The 21,780-nt window shown below is 46.9% G+C and overlaps 1 protein-coding gene across 1 annotated transcript in view; it reads left to right on the top strand.

The window, feature by feature from the left end:
• FBXL16 (F-box and leucine rich repeat protein 16) overlaps positions 1-21,415 on the top strand; it is an 80,944-nt gene extending 59,529 nt beyond the window's left edge. Inside the window, exons 3-6 of the mRNA XM_073636276.1 lie at positions 5,146-5,654; positions 9,782-9,866; positions 12,202-12,265; positions 20,776-21,415. Of these exons, the coding sequence (XP_073492377.1) occupies positions 5,146-5,654; positions 9,782-9,866; positions 12,202-12,265; positions 20,776-20,924 (807 nt within the window). The 3' untranslated portion in view covers positions 20,925-21,415. The remainder of the gene's footprint in view (positions 1-5,145; positions 5,655-9,781; positions 9,867-12,201; positions 12,266-20,775) is intronic.
• The last annotated feature ends 365 nt before the right edge of the window (positions 21,416-21,780 follow it).

Raw genomic sequence — 21,780 nt, 5'->3', positions numbered from 1 at the left:
CCACGTCATTAACAACCGATGAGTCATCAGCTGTCAGCAGGGTTCCCCGGTAACAGCTTAACGTAAAAAAAAAAAAAATTACCAGCAAAAAAAAAAATCATGAAAAAAAAAAAAACGGCACCCCCCCCCCCCCCCCCCCGGTCCATACCAGACAATTCAAGTCTGGGGTGGATTTGGAGGGGACAACCCCACTCCAAAATTAAAAAAAAAATGGCGCGGGCCCACCCCAAAATCCATACCAGACCCTAATCCGAGCACGCACCACGGTAGGTCAGGAAAGGGAGGAGACGAGCGATCAGCAAAGCACCCCCCCCATGTTGTTGAGGGCATGCGGCTTGGTATGGTTCAGGAAGGGGGGGGGGCGCTCACTCGTCCCCTCCCTTTCCTAACCTGCCGGGCTGCATGCTCGAGTAAGGGTCTGCTATGCATTTTCGGGGGTACCCCACGCAGGTTTTTTTTAAAATTTTGGCATGGAGGCATCCCCTTCAAATCCATACCATTCCCTAAGGACCTGGTATGGACCTGGGGGGGCCCAGGCGTTTTTATCACAATTTTTTTGTTTTACATTCAGCTGTCAGCGGGGAACCCCGCTAACAGCTGATGACTCATCGCTTGTAAGGACACAGTGGCTGGCTTCCCGGCCTGCTCCTTAGCAACCAGCTATATACAGTGTTTAAATGGGAAAAATAAAAAACGCAAAACACATAAAAAAATCGCATCACAAACACAACACTTGCGTTTCTGGTGCAATTCCATTGAAGTCTATTACATGCAAAACGCAGGAAAAAAAATGCCCCCTACCTTTTCCAAAAACGCACTGCTGCAAAACGCATAGATGTGAACGTGTACCATAGGAAACCATATTAAATGGACTGTGGTTCGTTTCTGCAAAGTGCAAAACGCACTAAAAAAAACGCATAGATGTGAACCTAGGGTGACCTGTCCAGGGATCCAGTGTTGTCCTCACAGGAACTGATTCTTCAATTGGCTTTGGGTGCATGTGCTGGCCTAGTAAGGGAAACGGGAAGTGAAGCCTTGCGGCTTTACAGCCTGTTTTCTACTGCACATGCGAGAGTCATGAGCCCAAAGTGGAAGCGGGTACCTGTCAAACCAGGTACCCCCCCCCCCCCCCAAAAAAAAAAGTGCCAAATGTGGCAGTAGACGGGGTGAGGGTGCAAACAAGCAGAGCTTCCCCTTTTGGGTGGAGCTCCGCTTTCACAAAGGATTAGGTTTACCTTTGGGGTTATTATTAGGGTTATCTTTAGGGTCACCATTAGAGTTAAGCTGGCCATACACTAGCAGAATTTTGTTACAAATTTTACATATTAAGAACTTTTGTTCTATTTTCTACTTGTTAGTGGGGTCAAATCGCCGTTCATTTTCGACTTCAGTGATGAGAAAATTTGCAGGAGCAGAATGGAAATTTTTCTCTTGAATGAATTTATAACAGTGTAAGTGGTTTTCTTTGGCAAAGTCCATTTGTTCCAAAATCAAATGTTAAAAGCAAATTAAATTTTGAATTAATTTGGTCAAGCCATCAAATTTTCATGAAATTCTACCTAATGTATGGCCAGCTTTAGATTTTCTTTGTCAGTCAATATCTAATGACATGCTCCCAGTTAACAAGGATGGGATCAGGGGAGTGGATGGAGCCGGGATGGTATGGATTTGGATGGAGCCAGGATGGGATCAGGGGGGTGGATGGAGCCAGGATGGGATCAGGGGGGTGGATGGAGCCAGCATGGGATCAGGGGGGTGGATGGAGCCAGCATGGGATCAGGGGGGTGGATGGAGCCAGGATAGGATCAGGGGGGTGGATGGAGCCAGGATGGGATCAGGGGGGTGGATGAAGCCAGGATAGGATCAGGGGGGTGGATAGAGCCAGGATGGGATCAGGGGGGTGGATAGAGCCAGGATTAGATCAGGGGGGTGGATAGAGCCAGGATGGGATCAGAGGGGTGGATGGAGCCAGGATAGGATCAGGGGGGTGGATGGAGCCAGGATGGGATCAGGGGGGTGGATGAAGCCAGGATAGGATCAGGGGGGTGGATAGAGCCAGGATGGGATCAGGGGGGTGGATGGAGCCAGGATAGGATCAGGGGGGTGGATGGAGCCAGGATGGGATCAGGGGGGTGGATGAAGCCAGGATAGGATGAGGGGGGTGGATAGAGCCAGGATGGGATCGGGGGGTGGATAGAGCCAGGATGGGATCAGGGGGGTGGATAGAGCCAGGATGGGATCAGAGGGGTGGATAGAGCCAGGATGGGATCAGAGGGGTGGATGGAGCCAGGATGGGATATTTGATTTAGGGTGGGGTGGAGTAGAGGATATGTGCTAGGGGGTGTATTGGAACTGGAGAGGAATTGTGCTGGGGGGGTCAAACTTCAAATCTGCCCCCCTCCTTCTACTTCTAGCACAAGTCCTCTAACCCCAAAAAAGCACCCCCTAGCACCTATCCTCTTACCTCCCCCCCTAAAATCACTCCTGGCAGCATAATTGTTACCTACCAATGCCCACCCCCCCAATTACCATGTCCCCCTCCTCAGCATAATACTCCTGTTATTACATACCTCAGGGCAGGTGCTGTAGCGTGTTGTCCCTCTTCCTCGGCTCTTCCTCCCGGCCTGTGTACTTGAAACGTCAGAACCGAGGAGAAGGGGGCTATAGTCTGGTCTGCAGTGAGTTCAGCCAGCGGCGACAGAGATGTGTGGGCATGTGATGAATGATCGAAGTCTGACCAGGGCACCCTGTCTCTCTGCCTCACTCCAACCTGCCCCCACTCTCGCTCCCCGCACATCGCGTGGAGCAGAGAAGATCCCGGAAGGAAAGAAGGGAGCCGCCGATCGGCACCCCATTCAATGCGGTGCCAGTCTGAGGTGAGCCTGGTGTCACCCTCTTGTGGGTGTCGCCCAGGTGCGGGCCGCACCCCCCGCACCCCCATAGCAACGCCACTGCTACTGGGTTTGTCCAGGGACCTGAGGGAGGAAGGGTATCTCAGGAATTTTCTTCCGGCAGGGAGCTTTTTGGAAACCAACCTACTCTTAAAGTGATTGTAAAGGATCGTTTTCCTTTTTTTTAAATAACAGACATACTTACCTCCACTGTGCAGCTCGTTTGCACAGAGTGGCCCTGAACATCCTTTTCTGGGGTCTCCCGGCGGCTCTTGCGGCTCCTCCCCGCATCAGATAACCTCCTAGGAGAAGCTCTCTCCCGAGGGGGTTACCTTGCGGGCGCGCTTTTGAGTCCAGCATTTGCGTCCATAGACATATCAATCTATCCAATCAAGAGCCGGGACACCGTGGAGAGAGGGACGACGCGTCCCCGACGAAGAGATGAAGGGACTCAGGTATGTAAAACGGTGGGGCTGGGGGGCCGGTGACTGCCAAATGTTTTTTTACCTTAATATATAGGATGCATTAAGGTGAAAAAACACAAGTGTTTACAACCCCTTTAAACTCACAGTTCACAGCAGTCAGTGGAGTGGCCCACCACCATTGAGGGGTACTTTCTTAGGCTGGAGACCAAGCATCCTCTACCTCTTTTATCATAGTATAAAAGAAGTTTTAGCTAGTGATGCTCTTTAAAGTGGACCTGTTATTAACACCGTTTCCATGGGCACAACTCAGGATTACCAAATCAGAGTATTGAACAATAAGCTGGTGCTCAAGGGGAGTCCGCCATCAATATGCTTCAACCTCACACACATTTGGGCCCAGCCCAGCTCACATAGCTGCATACATGAGAAATCTCCAAAAATCCAGACAGCTGCACTCTAATAACACTTTCAAGTTTATTAAATCATAAAGTCAACTGGATGCAGCACAGACACTGTGCAAGCCAGGAAAAATTTTCAACGAGTTTCACACGATCGCAGCACTTACTCTTGATGAAACGCGTTGACCCTTTTTCCTGGCTCTCACTGTGTCTATGTGGTCTCCCTGCCAAGGTCTTATTGCTGAGTCTCTGCAGAGGTCCAACACGCCCCCCTGGTGAGTCAGAGCTACAGTTCTACAATCAGCAAAACACATGCTCCCTGCTGATTGGAGAGCTCTAGTGACTAGCAGGGGGTGTGTTAAACCTTGGCAGAGGCTCAGCATGAAGACCTTTGGAGGGAGATCACTGCTTACAAAAAGACTTGCATAGGTGCATGCATGAGAAACCTCCAAAAATCCAGACAACTGCACTCCAATAAAACATCCAACTTTAAAAAAAAAATAAAAACACCTGGATACAGCACATAGACACTGTGGAAACCAGGAAAAAGGGTCAACACGTTTTGCGCATCTCAGCACTTACTTATGACGAAACACATTGACCCTTTTTCCTGGCTCCCACAATGTCTATGTGCTGTATTCGGGTGATCCTTCTCTACAGCATGCTGGTAGGGGACTTTTCTGCTCAAGCTGTGACTGCTTTATAAAGAAAACCAATAATAGGACTTTGAACACCTTCTCGATCTTTACACTAGCAGAGGACAGGCTTTTATACTCAGGCTGTGGTTGCTTTCTAAAGAAAACCAATTGTAATGCCCTGTACACACGACAGGATTTTCCAACAACAAAACCGTGGATTTTTTTCCGAAGGATGTTGGCTCAAACTTGTCTTGCATACACACGGTCACACAAATGTTGTTGGTAATTCCAAACATCAAGAACGCGGTGACGTACAACACGAACAACGAGCCGAGAAAAATTAAGTTCAAGTTCAGTGCCAGTCTTCTGCTTTCTTCCGAGCATGCGTGGACTTTTGTGCGTCGGAATTGTGTACACACACTCGAAATTTCCGACAACAAGTTTTGTTGTCGGAAAATTTGAAAACCTGCTCTCAAACATTTGTTGGCGGAAATTCCGACAACAAATGATCTATGGCGCATACACACGGTCGGACTTTCCGACAACAAGCTCACATCCAATATTTGTTGTCCTATCCTATTGTATGTACAGGGAATTAGACTTTGAGCACCTCCTTAAGCTTCACACTGGCAGGAGACAGGCTTTTCTACTCAGCCTGTGATTGCTTTCTAAAAAAAAAAAAAAAAAAATGTTAAACTTTTCACACCTTTTGGTTTGAAGAATCTAGAACAGATTTAACCAAATTATTCTGAAAGTGCAGCAGGTCTTTAACCCTGTCTTTGTTTCCCCCCAGGTGATGCTGGAGCAGATGCAGGGCGTGGTAAGATTAGAGCTCTCGGGATGCAACGATTTCACGGAAGCTGGCTTGTGGTCCAGTCTACACGGACGCATCACCTCCCTGAGCGTTAGTGACTGCATCAACGTGGCGGACGATGCGGTGGCAGCCATCTCTCAGCTCCTCCCCAACCTGGGTGAGCTCAACCTCCAGGCTTACCATGTAACGGACACCGCCTTGGCTTACTTTACTGCCAAACAGGGCCGGGCCACGCACACGTTGCGCCTTCACTCCTGCTGGGAGATCACCAACCACGGCGTGGTCAACGTGGTCCACAGCCTGCCCAACCTCACTGTCCTAAGCCTCTCCGGCTGCTCCAAAGTGACCGACGACGGGGTGGAGCTGGTGGCCGAGAACCTGAGAAGGCTCCGAGGACTGGACCTGTCGTGGTGCCCCAGGCTGACGGACACGGCACTGGAGTACATCGCCTGCGACCTGCACAAGCTGGAGGAACTGGTCCTCGACAGGTAGGTGTGGAAGGTCACAGGGTGACCATGAAAGTTACTTGTCATCCTGATATTCTAAATCTGATGGAAGGCAGAACTGAGCTCCATTCTTTGTATCCTAATGTAGATGTAAGCCCAAATTGAAGGAATTTTAGCTGCTAAAGCTCCGTGTGCCATAAAACAATTCAACATAAGCAAATGCAACCTCTAGTCCTCCAAACTGACATTCACCCATCAAGACATTTTGATATTTGCATAATTTTTCTGAAGATCCAACCCATATCTTGCATCAGCTGAGGGCTAGGGACAGAAGTACTGAGGCAGGGAGTTGTGATGTTTTCAGGAAGCCATGTACACCGCCCCGTGTCAGCCCCTCCAACCAGCCATGATCTACCTGCATTGAATAGAGAAGCACAGGGACTGAGTGACCCCTTCAATACAAAGTAGGGACATAAGGGAAGGTGGATCTTAAAATGAGCACAGAGGGGGACCAGGTATTGAACTTAACCGTGTCCAATTATGAAGATTCATCAGGCAGCTGTCTCTCTATAGTACGGGGCAGACTGGCAGTGCAGTCAGCAGCAGGAGCGATAAGCAGGAACGTTCTTCTTTGCAGAGGGTAGAGGAATTTTGGTTTAAAGTTCTGTTCATTTAAAAGTGTAAGCTCACCTTTTCAGAAAAGATGAACAAACACCGTGCACCCTCCGGTCCCTACTGTACTTACCTTGGTGGGTGATGAGCTGTCAGTAGCCACACACGCAGCCAGTGTAGCAGTCCAGGGATTTGAAATCTCTGCTCTTCTCCCTCTGCAGCGCTTCCAGGACAGATCAGAGTGATTCTGATTGGTCTGCACCGACACAGAGGATGACTCTGATCCATTTCAGGAGTCCTGCAGTCAGACGCACATGCATGGGTAAGGCCTCATGCACACAGAACGTTTTTTTTTCTTCTTCCCCTGGATACCTTTGCTCCAGAAGAGGAGAAGGCAACTTAAAAAACAAACCTTAAGCCGCATTTTGCAAATGTTTGGGTGTTTGGTTAAGCCTGGTACACACGGGACAAATGTCAGCCGGCATCGGTCGGTTCCATAGAAACCATCCAACATTCAGCCTGTGTGTATGACAGCCGATCCGACAGAAGCCAGGTTCATAACCGAAAAAGGTCTGCCGACCGGCTTCCTGTCAGCGATCTCAGCCAATGGCAGAGATCGCTGACCGGAGTGTTCTGGAAGGGGGGGGGGGGGGGTTGGCCGTCCCTGTCAGAACACAATAGCTCAGCAGGGGAGATCACTGTACTAACATCGCATCGTTAGTAAAGCGGCTCTGACCTTGAATGAAAAAACACTAGTTGTGTGTACCAGGCTTTAGGCAGGCCATGGATTGCAGGAAAGAAATTTGCACGACTCCCCCATCAACACAGACAGTGCTGATAGGGGAATCCGTCCTGCCGAGCCATTGTCTTCTGCTGGCGGGTGGGGGAAGCGTCCCCACTGGGAGAAGATAGAGATTATTGCTAGTGGTCAAGGGTGGCCCATCCATTAAGGGGCACACGGGCGCCACCCCCCCCCCTCTATCCACGCCACCCCCTATATGGTTAATGGATAGATTCATGCTATGCATTGAATCCGCCCCCTATTCATGCGTCCGGCCCCTTTTAGGATGCTGGGTGCATGAATTACAGTGGCAGGGGTGTTTTCTTTGAAGCACCTGATTAGAACCATAGGCTCTAATAGACTTCCAAATAGGGTGGACTCGGAACACAGAGCATTGCGCTTGGAGCCCACCCAGGTGTGTTAGAAAAGCAAATGAATATTCGCTTTTCTAACACTGAATTGCCTCTCCGTCAGTCAGGAAGCGCGGGGCTGATACCCGTTTATACCGATTGGCTGAAAGGTCAGGCAATCCTATTGGACGCCTAGGAGGAAGAAGAGGGGGATGCAAGGCGGAAGGCGCCGTGATCCACATCACAGGAGGAGAAAGAAAGCCGCCGGACCCGCTGCCCTTTCCTAGATGGGGTAAGTGCGGGGCTTTGATACATTCAGCTTGCCCAGACATGGTTAGACTCTCGTCCGGTTCCTGCTAAACCTGCCGAGATTTGCGCCATCTATGGCCGGGCCGTTTTCCATTGGCCAGGACATTCATTAATTCTGGTCATTAGAATGAAGTGAACGCTCAAGTGCTAAACACACCTAGGCGTGTTTAACCACTTGCCGACCGCCGCACGCCGATATACGTCGGCACAATGGCAGCGGTGGGCAAATGGGCGTACCTGTACGTCCCCTTTAAGAGCCGGGGATAGCCGCCACGTACAGCGTGACCATGCCCGCGGGATCTCCTGACGATCGTGTCATGGAGCCTCAGAACGGGGAAGTGCCTATGTAGATGTGACAAGGCATTTCCCCGTTCTGCCTTGTGACATGACAGAGATCACCGCTCCCTGTCATCGGGAGCAGTGATCGCTGTCATGTGACTTGAAGCCCATCCCCCCACAGTTAGAATCACTCCCTAGGACACACTTAACCCCTTGATCGCCCCCTAGTGGTTAACCCCTTGTCTGCCAGTGACATTTACACAGTAATCTGCATTTTTATAGCACTGATCGCTGTATAAATAACAATGGTCCCAAAATACTGTCAAAAGCACCCGATGTGTCCGCCATAATGTCACAGTCCCGATAAAAATCACAGATCGCCGCCATTACTAATAAAAAAAAATAAAAATGCCATAAAACTATCCCCTATTTTGTAGATACTATAAAACTTTTGCGCAAATCAATATACGCTTATTGCAATTTGTTTTTTTTTTTTTTTACCAAAAATATGTAGAAGAATACATATTGGCCTAAACTGAGGAAAAAAATAGTTTTTTTATATATTTTTGGGAGATATTTATTATAGCAAAAAGTAAAAAATAATGCTTTTTTTTTTCAAAATTGATGTTCTTTTTTTGTTTATAGCGCAAAAAATAAAAACCGCAGAGGTGATCAAATACCACCAAAAGAAGACTCTATTTGTGGGGAAAAAAAGGACGTCAATTTTGTTTGGGTGCAACGTCGCACAACCGCGCAATTGTCAGTTAAAGCGACACAGTGCCCAATCGCAAAAAGTGCTCTGGTCCGGAAGGGGGTAAAATCCTCGGGGGCTGCAGCGTTTAAGCTGTTAGACGCATTTAGGCGCATCAGTCGTTTTTTTTCTGCACTAGCGCTGCTCTCCTGAATGAGCTGGAGGGGGCGTTTTTTTTTCCAGCCTCTAAACGCTCCTCCTCTAATATGCCTGTAAACGCCTATGTGTGCATGGCTATATAGGCTAACATGGAGGTGCATTTAGATGTTGAAAAAAAAAACATCAAACACCTGTAAAAGAGGCGTAAATGCCGATACACAAAAGCATTGGTGTTTACGAGAGCGTGGCCGTGTACAGCCATTCACCTGCGTGGTAGGCTGTACGTGGCACGTGTGGCTCCCCAGGCCCGCTAGGCATATAATGGGCATGCTGGGCACATGCTATGCCTATAAAATCCCAGTATGTATGAACCCTTAAAGTCCAATAGGGAGATGGTGACCCATTTATTATGGTGTACAGACCTGGGAAGAAAAAAAGGTTAAGAAAAGTCAAAGAAAGCCTATACTGAAAGAAATACTTAGACTAACATTGTTGACCTTCTTTCTGAAAATGCCAATTGCCTGACTCTCTCTAGCCTCACTAACCCAGAACCAGCATACAGAATATCTGAGTGAGCTCAAACCTCCCAATCTACATACGTGTCCCCTGCCAATCACTCTGCACATACTACACTCAGCGGATCAACATAACAGGCAGGCAGGTCAGGCAACCAGCATTTTCAGCAAGATTGGTCACCAGTGGCAGTATTCAAAACTCTTGTAGCTGTGGGGAGAAAAGCACAGGGACTGCTCTTTCCGGCCTTCTTCTGGAAATGCTAGTTGCCTGGTCTGGTTTCATATAGTTCTGCACCACTGACCTGGAACATGGTGGCAGCTGATGGAAATCAGAGAGAAGCCAGAACTACTTACCTTTATCCTTGTGACTCACAAAGTACCATCAGCAACTGCTCTGGCAGGAAAGTCGTCTTCAGCATTTGGAAGTATATCATGTCCAGGACAATCACTCCTCTGTGTTATCCTCTCCACAGGTGTGTCCGGATTACAGATACAGGACTGAGCTACCTGTCCACTATGACATCACTCCGCAGCTTGTACCTCCGATGGTGCTGCCAGGTGAGGAGGTGGCCGCAAGAGGACAGAACTCCCACCACCCTGTGTAGGAGGGATGCTGTATATATGAGAGATGGGTGGAGGGATGGAGAGAGTGGGTGGATGGATGGAGTGATGGATGGAGGGAGGGAGAGATTGGAAGGATAGAGAGAGTAGATGGATGGAGGAAGAAATTGAATGGATCGATGGATGGATGGAGAGAGTAAATGAATGGAGGGAGGGAGAGGATGGATAGATGGATGGGGAGAGGAGAGAAATTAGATGAGTGGATGGATGCATGGGTGAAGAGATTGGACGGGTGGATGGATAGGTGAAAAGGGAGGGGGTGGGGGGTGGGGGGTTGGATGGATACAGGAAGGGAGAGATTAAATTGATGGATGGAGGGAGATAGAGATTGGATGGGTGTATGGATGGATAGGTGGAGAGATTGGATAGATGGAGGGAGAGAGGGAGAGATTGGATGTATGGATGGAGATAGGAGGTCAATTGGATGGATGGAAAGAGGGAGAGGAGAGAGATTGGATGGATAGATGGATGGATGGATGGATGGATGGATGGATGGATGGGGAGAGGAGAGAGATTGGATGGATGGAAAGAGGGAGAGGAGAGAGATTGGGTGGATGGATGGATAGAGGAGAGAGATTTGATGGATGGATGGATGGATGGATGGATAGAGGAGAGAGATTGGATGGATGGATGGATGGGGAGAGGAGAGAGATTGGATGGATGGATGGAGAGAGGAGAGAGATTGGATGGATGGATGGATGGATGGATGGATAGAGGAGAGAGATTGGGTGGATGGAGAGGGGAGAATGATTGGATGGATGGGTGGATGGGGAGAGGAGAGAGATTGGATGGATGGATGGGGAGAGGAGAGAGATTGGATGGATGGATGGGGAGAGGAGAGAGATTGGATGGATGGATGGGGAGAGGAGAGAGATTGGATGGATGGATGGGGAGAGGAGAGAGATTGGATGGATGGGGAGAGGAGAGAGATTGGATGGATGGGGAGAGGAGAGAGATTGGATGGATGGGGAGAGGAGAGAGATTGGATGGATGGATGGATAGAGGAGAGAGATTGGATGGATGGATGGATGGATGGATGGATAGAGGAGAGAGATTGGATGGATGGATGGATAGAGGAGAGAGATTGGATGGATGGATGGATAGAGGAGAGAGATTGGATGGATGGATGGGGAGAGGAGAGAGATTGGATGGATGGATGGATGGATGGTTGGGGAGAGGAGAGAGGATGGATGGATGGGGAGAGGAGAGAGATTGTATGGATGGATGGATGGGGAGAGGAGAGAGATTGTATGGATGGATGGATGGGGAGAGGAGAGAGATTGTATGGATGGATGGATGGGGAGAGGAGAGAGATTGGATGGATGGATGGGGAGAGGAGAGAGATTGGATGGATGGATGGGGAGAGGAGAGAGATTGGATGGATGGATGGGGAGAGGAGAGAGATTGGATGGATGGATGGGGAGAGGAGAGAGATTGGATGGATGGATGGGGAGAGGAGAGAGATTGGATGGATGGGGAGAGGAGAGAGATTGGATGGATGGGGAGAGGAGAGAGATTGGATGGATGGGGAGAGGAGAGAGATTGGATGGATGGATGGATAGAGGAGAGAGATTGGATGGATGGATGGATGGATGGGGAGAGGAGAGAGATTGGATGGATGGATGGATAGAGGAGAGAGATTGGATGGATGGATGGATGGATGGATAGAGGAGAGAGATTGGATGGATGGATGGGGAGAGGAGAGAGATTGGATGGATGGATGGATGGATGGTTGGGGAGAGGAGAGAGGATGGATGGATGGGGAGAGGAGAGAGATTGTATGGATGGATGGATGGGGAGAGGAGAGAGATTGTATGGATGGATGGATGGGGAGAGGAGAGAGATTGTATGGATGGATGGATGGGGAGAGGAGAGAGATTGTATGGATGGATGGATGGGGAGAGGAGAGAGATTGGATGGATGGGGAGAAAGATTGGATGTATGGATGGGGAGATGAGAGAGATTGGATGGATGGATAATTGGGGAGATGAGAGAGATTGGATGGATGAATGGATGGATGGGGAGAGGAGAGAGATTGGATGGATGGATGGATGGATGGGGAGAGGAGAGAGATTGGATGGATGGATGGATGGATGGATGGGAGAGGAGAGAGATTGGATGGATGGATGAATGAATGGATGGATGGGGAGAGGAGAGAGATTGGATGGATGGATGAATGAATGGATGGATGGGGAGAGGATGGATGGATTTGAACATTCATAAAAAGCAAATACAAGTACATCCATGATCCTTTGTTTTTCTTGTTCCCCAGGTGCAGGATTTTGGTTTGAAGCATTTACTGTGTATGAAAAGTTTACGACTCTTATCTTTGGCCGGTGAGTAGCATCCAATGTTGTGTTGAATAAAGCAGATCTTCAGGTAATGGTTGATATAGATCATGTACATGTGCCCCCCGTGTCTGTAGGTCTGTGATAGATCATGTACAGTACTGTGCAAAAGTTTTAGGCAGGAATGCTGTAAATGAAGAATGCTTTCAGAAATAAGAAATGTTAAAGTTCCACCCATTTAAAAGTCAGCACCTACAAAGAGTATAGCTGCTGACTTTTAATAATCAGACACTCATCTGTCCCAGGGTCCAGCGATGCTTGTGCAGGAAGCCTCGCTCCCCTCCCCCCCTCTCCATGGCACCGGCATTCTAACTGTGGGCTCCCGGCTGTGGCTTCACAGCCGGGCGCGCACTGCGCATGCGAGAGCTGCACTGTGAATGGCCGGGCAATCTCCTGGCACCTGTGACATGTCCCAGAGGATTGCAGGGAGGGAGGGGGGAGAGGTGAACTTTCTTCCGGCGCCACGGAGCCAGAGGAGGAAGTGGGAGTTTGGTGCCCTTAAAAACTGGGTACCCGCCCCCCCCCCCCCCCCCCAAAAAAAATTGACATGCCAAATGTGGCATGTCAGGGAGTCACCATCACTTAAACCGAAAGTTCAATTGTTAGGTGGAACTCCGCTTTAATAGTTTGTTTTTATCAATTAACAAAATGGGAATCCAAATCTAATCAATATTTGGTGTGACCAGCCTTTGTCTTCAAACATTATCAATTCTTCTAGGTACACTTGAACACAGTTTTTGAAGGAACTCGACAGGTAGAATGTTCCAAACATCTTGGAGAACTAAACACAGATCTTCTGTAGAGGTCGCTGCCTCAAATACCCTTGTCTCTTCATGTCATCCCAGACAGACTCCATGATGTCGAGATGGGGGCCAAACCATCACTTCCAGGACTACCTGTTCTTCTTTACACTGAAGATAGTTCTTAACCACCTCAATACCGGGCACTTTCCCCCCTTCCTGCCCAGGCCAATTTTCAGCTTTCTGCCGCTTTTTAAATGACAATTGCGCGGTCGTGCTACACTGTACCCAAACAAGATTTTTATAATTTTGTTCCCACAAATAGAGCTTTCTTTTGTTGGTATTTGATCACCTCTGGGTTTTTATTTTTTGCTAAACAAATAAAAAAAAGACCGAAAATTTAAAAAAAAAAAAGTTTTTGTTTCTGTTATAAAATTTTGTAAATAAGTAAGTTTTCTCCTTCACTGATGGGCACTGATAAGGCAGCACCGATGAGGTGGCACCAATGAGGTGGCACTGATGATGAGCACTGATATGTGGCACTGATGGGCACTCACAGGTGGCAGTGATATAAAGCACTGATGAGCACTCAGAGGCGGCACAGATGGGGACTCATAGGGGGCACTGAAAGGCTGCACTGATGGGTACTTATGGGTAGCACTGATGGACACTGATAGAAAGAACTGATGGGCATCACTGATATGGAGGCACTGGCAGGCATTGCTGGTGGGCAATTGGCATCATATGTGGGCACTGATTGGCATCCCTGGTGGCCATGGGTGGCATACCTGGTGGGCATCCCTGGTGGTCTTGGTGGCATCCCTGGTGGTCCTGGGTGAGCATCCTTGGGGGGTGGGGGGGGTTTGATTATCAATCAGCGCAGACCCCCCCCCCTATCATGAGAGCCGCCGATCTGCTCTCCTCTACCCGCGTCTGTCAGACGCGAGTGAGGAAAGGCCGATACACGTTTTGCTATATGGTGGGCGGGAAGTGGTTAATGACATTGGCTGTATGTTTGGGGTTGTTGTCCTGCTGCAGAATAAATTAGGGGGAAATCACACACCTCCCTGATGGATAAGTATCTTCCTGTATTTCTCATCATTGAGGACAACATTGATTCAAATGCAGCCCCAAACTTGCTAGGAACCTCCATCATGGTTCACTGTTGCCAGACTCATTATTGTTCCGCTCTCCAGTCCTTCACCAACAAACTGTCTCCTGCTATCAGTCCAGAGCACCTGCTGCCATTTTTCCCGAACCCCAGTTAACATGCTTTCATACATGGTTGAGTCACTTGGCCTTGTTTCCACATCGGAGATACGACTTTTTGGCCGCAATTCTTTCATGAAGACCACTTCTGGCCAGATCTTTCTGGATAGTAGATGGGTGTATCTGGGTCCCACTGGTTTTCACCACTTCTGTGCTGACGGCAACGCTGGACATCTTCTGATGACGAAGGGAAGTAACCATGATGTGTCTTTCATCTGCTAAATTAGGTTTTCTTGGCCGACCACTGCGCCTACGGTCCTCAACTATGGTTGCCACCTCATCCCTTTAAACCCGAACACATATTAATTACACAGGTTCTGTGGCTGATTAAGGTGGTAATTAAACTCACTTGGTGCCTTATCTGCATTTAATTAGCCTCAGAACCTGTGTAATTCATATGTGTTCGGGTTTAAAGGGATGAGGTGGTAACTCTACGTTCCCGGCTTCTTTGTGCTTCTGCAAAAGAGCTTGAACACCACATCTTGAAATCCCAGTCTGCTTTGAAATCTTTAACAAGCAAAAGATTTCCCAGCACACTAACCACCAGCCTGCAAAACAACCAAATTGGCTCTAACAGTTTGCATTAACTTCTTGCGGATCAGCCGCTGCAGTTTTACTGCGCAAAATCACATTATTGTACGTGATCTTGCGAGGTCCGGATAGCAGGAGCTCCGTGAATGTGATCGAGGGTCCCGCGGATTCGATGTCCGCGGGGATACCAGCGATCGTCTCACGGAGAGGAAGAACAGGGAAATGCTGATGTAAACAAGCATTTCCCCGTTCTGCCTAGTGACACTGATCACAGCTCCCTGTAATCGGGAGCGGTGATCAGTGTCGTGTCACACATAGCCCATCCCCCCTACAGTTAGAATCACTCCCAAGGACACACTTAACCCCTTCACTGCCAGCCACATTTACACAGTAATCAATGCATTTTTAATCGCACTGATCGCTGTATAAATGTGAATGGTCCCAAAATAGCGCCAAAGGTGTCCGATATCCATAATGTTGCAATCATGATAAAAATCGCTGAATGCCGCCATTACCAGTAAAAAAAAAAAAAAATATTAATAAAAATGCCATAAAACAATCCTCTATTTTGTAGACGCTATAGCTTTTGTGCAAACCAGTCAATAAACGCTTATTGCGATTTTTTTTTTACCAAAAATATGTAGAAGAATACATATCGGCCTAAACTGAGGAAAAAAAATGTTTTTTTATATATTTTTGGGGGATATTTATTATAGCAAAAAGTAAAAAATATTGCTTTTTTTTCAAAATTTCGCTCTTTTTTTGTTTATAGCGCAAAAAATAAAAAACGCAGAGGTGATCAAATACCACCAAAAGAAAGCTCTATTTGTGGGGAAAAAAGGACATCAATTTTGTTTGGGAGCAACGTCGCACGACCGCGTAATTGTCAAACGGACGCAGTGCCGAATCGCAAAAAGTGCTCTGGTCAGGAAGGGGGCAAATCCTTTCGGGGCTGAAGTGTTTTTTTTTTTTGCACACATTTGCATATATATGCATAAGCGGCAGTGCCCACGCCAAGGAATCTCTGTATATACTGCAGCCCTAACTCTAAATTTCCACAGTAGAAACACATAATAGAACCACTTTAGCCCCGGAAGGTTTTACCCCCTTAATGACCAGGCCATTTTTTGCGATACGGCACTGAGTTACTTTAACTGACAATTGCGCGGTTGTGCGATGTTGTACCCAAACAAAAATTGATGTCCTTTTTTTTCCCACAAATAGAGCTTTCTTTTGGTGGTGTTTAATCACCTCTTTGTTTTTTGTTTTTTTTGCACTATAAACAAAAAAAGACCGACAATTTTGAAAAAAAAAAAACAATATTTTTTACTTTCTGCTCTAAATCACATCCAATAAAAATATGTAAAAAATCTAATTTCTTTATCAATTTAGGCCAATATGTATTCTGCTACATATTTTTGGGGAAAAAAAATTCCATTTAGTGTATATTGATTGGTTTGCGCAAAAGTTATTGCGTCTACAAACTATGGGATATTTTTATGGCATTTTTATTTTCATTTTTACTAGTAATGTCGGCGATCAGCGATTTTTAGCGGGACTGCAACATTGCAGCGGACGAATCGGACACTAAGTGACACTTTTTAGGGACCAGTGACACCAATACAGTGATCAGTGATAAAAAAAAATGCACTATCACTTTATAAATGACACTGGCAGGGAAGGGGTTAACATCAGGGGCGATCAAAGGGTTAAGTGTGCTCCTAGGGAGTGCTTTCTAACTATGTGGGGGATGGACTGACCGGAGGAAGAGAGACATCTGTGTTACCAGGAACACAAGCTTTCTCTCTCCCTCTGTGACAGAACATCGGTCTGCCGTGTTTACATAGGCAAACCGCCGTTTTGCCTCTCCTACTAACCCACTGATTGGCTCCCGCTGTGTCCAATCACAGCAGAAGTGGGTCTTGGGTGGCGCGCGCTAAAGGGCCTAGAAGGAGGAAACGCTGTACAGGTACGTTGTTTCGCGCAGCTGGGCCGCCCTGCAGCAGTATATGTAGGGTGGGCGGTCCAAAGCGGTTAAGGGCAGGTATGCCTGGGGGGAGCCCACCCCTCCCTAAATGTGCAGGGATGCACGTGGTGCCCACCAAGAGCACAATAGCAGCAAAGGCATCCAGTGCATACTCGCACCCAATTTACCCAACTGTACAAAAAAGTGGCAGCCGCCCCAACCTATAACTCGCCTTTGCCTAAGCCAATGGAAGGGAAATGCACATCACAAACAAACAAAAGATTTCCCAGCTTTGAAATCTTTACCTGGGAGAGATCTTGCTGATGCAGTATAACTATCTTGTGTCTTGTTGCTGTGCTCAGTCTTGTCGTGGTGTATGACCTGTGACATGAAACTGTCTTCCACAATCTCACCACAGTAGCAGAGTTTGGCTGTTCCTCACCCAGTTTTAAGCCTCCTACACAGATTTTTCTGTTAACCACTTCCGGACCGCCCACCGTCGTTATACATCGCTACTTTGAAGAGAAATATCACTGTTATGGCAGCATCTAGCTACCATAACCCCGGTATCCTCTTCCTGGTCTCTGTGGCAGATTCCCGCAAGATCACTTTTATCGTCGGCGGGAGAGGGGCCCCCCTCCCACCGCGCTCCGGTGCCCTCCGCCGCTTACAGAAGCCGTCGGTAGCGCGGAGGTGATCGGATCCTCTCCCTAGCCTGACATGGAAGATGGCCCCCCACCTGTCTCCATATCATTGCAGGGCGGAAGCGACATTAAAATGTCACTTCCACCCATAGCTCTTAAAGGGCCTTTTTTTTTTCTTTTTTAAATGACAACATTTTATTTATTTATTTTTATTGCATTTTAGGCTACTTTCAGACTGGGGCGTGCGTCGGCGGTAAAGCGGAGCTATATTTAGTGCCGCTTTACTGTTGTTTTAGCGGCGCTATTCGGGCTGCGTTAGCGGGCGAAAAAGGTTTAAAACTGCCCGCAAAGCGCCACAGCAGCGGCGCTTTGCCGGCGGGTTTGTGGCGCTGCCCCATTGTTTTTAATGGCAGGGGCGCTTTAGGAGCGGTGTATACACCACTCCTACAGCGCTGCAAAGATGTGGCTTGCAGGACTTTTTTTCCCGTCCTGCAAGCGCACCGCTCCAGTGTGAAAGCCCGAGGGCACAGGAGAGGCTCTTTACAGGCGCTATTTTTTTTACAGACGCCTGTAAAGTGCCTCAGTGTGAAAGTAGCCTTTTTGGCCCCAGATCCCATATTTAAGAGGTCCTGTCATGCTTTTTTTTCTATTACAAGGGATGTTTACATTCCTTGTAATAGGAATAAAAGTGACACCATTTTTTTTAAAAGAACAGTGTAAAAATAAAAAATAAAAGGTAAAATAAATTAGGAAAAAAAAGTTTTAGACGCACCCCGTCTCGCTGAGCTCCCGTGCAGAAGTGATCGCATACGTGAGTAGTGCCCGCATATGAAAACGGTGTTCAAAAGCACACATGTGAGATATCGCCGCGATCAGTAGGGCGAGAACAATAATTCTAGCCCTAGACCTCCTCTGTAACTCAAAACATGCAACCTGTAGAATTTTTTAAATGTCGCCTATGGAGATTTGTAAGGGTAAAAGTTTGTCGTCATTCCACGAGTGGCACAATTTTGGAAGCGTGACATGTTGGGTATCAATTTACTCGGTGTAACATTATCTTTCACAATATAAATAAAATGGGCTATCTTTACTGTTGTCTTATTTTTTAATTTAAAAAAGTGTATTTTTTCCAAAAAAAGTGCGCTTGTAAGACCGCTGAGCACATTTAGTGTGACAGAAAGTATTGTAACGACCGCCATTTTTTTTCTCTAGGGTGTTAGAAAAAAAATATATAATGTTTGGGGGTTCTAAGTCATTTCCTAGCAAAAAAAACAGTTTTTAACTTGTAAACAACAAATCTCAGAAAAAGGCTCGGTCCTTAAGTGGTTAATGACTGTGTTTAAAACTCCATACCTGCTTGGTATAATTGGTGCATCATACACCTGACTCTAACCCTACAAAATTCCTGACAAGTGTGCAAGTGTAGGAATTAATGCTGGTTTGAAGCCAAAGGGTGGTCACACCAAATCTTGATTTGATTTAGATGTTTCTTCTGTTCACTCACTTTGCATTTTGTAAATTGATAAACTTAAACAATTAAAATATATATTTTTGAAAGCATTCTTACTTTACAGCATTTCTTCACACCTGCCAACATTTTTTGCCCAGTACTGTCCATGTGTGTTCCCACTGTGTGACTGTTGGCCTGTGTTAGAGCATACACCTGGTATTTTAGTTTTGGATAGAGTAGTAGAGTACTGTTAGAACCTTTTTTGCTATATATATATATATATATATATATATATATATATATATATATATATATATACATACACACACACACACAACAGGAAGTAAGGGGAAATCTATCCTTTTTTGATGTTGCTGGAACAAGTGTCCTCATTGGAAGATTCCAAACACTTCCCGTTCTGGTGACAACCATAATATTTTGGGTTGCCTTTCACTGTCCTGGTGATAGTGGTCACCAATAGAAATAGAGAGGGCAAATCTCCCCAGCAAGGAAAAAAAACTGCAATAAATGATTGGCATTGGTTCTAACAAAAAGCTTGTGATTGCTTAGCAATTGTGCCCTTTCCCCATGGATCAGGGAATGTTACTTTCACCAAGAATGCACTGCATCTGAGCATCAGAAAAACAGGGGCTAAAACTAATGGTGGGTCCTTCCAATGAAGCATGGGCAAATCTCCCATCATCCATTATTCTTCGGGTGAGATCTGCTTGGTTCTGAGCTGAGCATACATAGATCGAAATTTAGCCGGTTCAGCAGGGATTGGCCAAATTTCAATCCATGTAAGGGCAGGCTGATTGTACCCAAGTACAGGCAAGCTGATTGTACCCAAGACTGGCCAAATTACGATCCATGTATTGGCAGGCTGATTGTACCCAAGTAAGGACATGCTGATTGTACCCAAGACTGGCGAAATTTCGATCCATGTATTGGCAGGCTGATTGTACCCCACCAATCAACTTGGGTACAACCAGGATGTCAGATCTTTCTACATGCAATTTCTGCCGGCAGCTATAGCCACTAGCAGTAATCAATGTAACCTGCCGGCCCGGAAGGTTTCCCATGCCCCCCCCCCCCCCGACAGAATACAATAGCGCTGCGGGAGGCATTCCCCCATCAACACTGACTGACTGTGCTGATAGGGGAATTGAGTGATTTTCCTTGCTTCCACCTGCAGCGGGAGGAAAGTAAATTGATCCATCAATGGATTGTCTTATTTTAGAGACAACCCTACACTTGGAAAGTCTACAAAATAACAAACAAAGGAGGACGCACCAGCCTAGTGCATTATCCCACGCACCATTTATTAGTAATTGACAAACAAATATACTCACAAACCATGTAAGAAATACAGTGTATCAATGCAAGCATCACCTTCCAGCTTGCTCTGTCCACTCAGTGCATTCCAGACCTTGGGAGAACACCACCAGGATCCTAGTTGGCTTACGCGTTTCGTGGGAAGGGTTTGGCTCTGAGGAAGAGGGCACTTCCCTCGACACGCATAAGCCAGCTAGGATCCTGGTGGTGTTCTCCCAAGGTCCAGAGTATGCTAATTGAACAGAACAACCAGAAAGTTGATGCTTGCTTTGATACGCTGTGAGTATATTTATTTGTGGATTACTAATAAATGGTGTGTGGGACAATGCACTAGGCTGGTGCATCCTCCTTTGTTAGTTTATTTGTAGAGTGCTATCAGGACTTGCCCAGTCCCAGGAGGGCAGCAAGGCGGTGTGTGACTTTGACCTGTGTGGTGAAGCAGATGCTCATGAAGAACTGGCACCCAATCATCACATTCATGCGCAGGAGGTGTTTTGTTTTGGATAAACTTGGACAGTTCTAGGAGCCATGCTAACATAAAAAATACTCTGCTGTTGTTTCAGGTTGCCCATTGTTGACAACCACTGGCCTTTCAGGCCTCGTTCAGCTACAAGATCTGGAAGAATTGGAACTCACCAACTGCCCAGGTGCCACACCTGAACTCTTCAAGTATTTCTCCCAGCACCTGCCCCGCTGTGTTGTGATTGAATAAAATGCAGGAGCTGACCTTTAGAACCGTATCCTCCGAACCATTCCCAGCACTGACCATCTGATCGGAGACTTTGGCAGTAGGGGTGGTGGGCTAACACAGCCAAACCATCGAATTGTTGACAAGCAGGGAGAGCAAAATCCTGGGAGATACTTTACACTCCGGTTTGTGAAGACCTCATTCCATGTTCCGAAGAAAAAAAGGGTTGTATATTTCCCACGCCTCATCTCTTGTCTTCTCTGTCGTGGACTGTTATGAAACTCACAAGTAGAGCCAACTCCCATCTGATAAAAAATACCCCATCAGCGTACTCTACAAGGATTCTATGGTGTGAGGTTGAGTCCAGCGCATTGTGGAATGTTGCTTCAAGTTCAGTGGTGGTCCTTCATGTTTTGGTTCCTAATGCTTCAGAAGATTATTATCTTAGATAGTCTGTTCCAGAGCATTCATTGATTCTGGTTTTTGTTGATGTCCTAAGTTTGGAGCCATTACAGCTGACAAGATTTAAAGAAGAACAAGGAAATATATGAAGAATTCTTCTCAAGATCCACACCAAATGGATGTGTTTCTTAGAAAGTAGGAGAAATTTGAAGAAGGTTTTGCATGGCTGTAGAAAAAGTCTCAATGCTATCTTATGGCTTGTATCAAGATGGAGGGATTAAGTCGATTCATAGAAACCCATCCTATAACACAGTCCCATTTTGACTGTTTTACACCTTTGTCAACCCATTCTCCCTACGGTGTAAACATTTCAGCATTTGAACATTGCTTCTAGCTCAGAATTTCTATATTTTTCCTATAGGCGTAAACCTCACAATAGCTTTCTTGGCATGAGTGCAGTCATGCTGTTTATAAGGTG

Source organism: Aquarana catesbeiana, linkage group LG06 (assembly GCF_042186555.1).
Source record: "Aquarana catesbeiana isolate 2022-GZ linkage group LG06, ASM4218655v1, whole genome shotgun sequence".
NCBI lineage: Eukaryota > Metazoa > Chordata > Amphibia > Anura > Ranidae > Aquarana > Aquarana catesbeiana.
The sequence above is the reverse complement of the archived record's forward strand: the minus strand, read 5'-3'. Positions and strand labels throughout refer to the sequence as shown.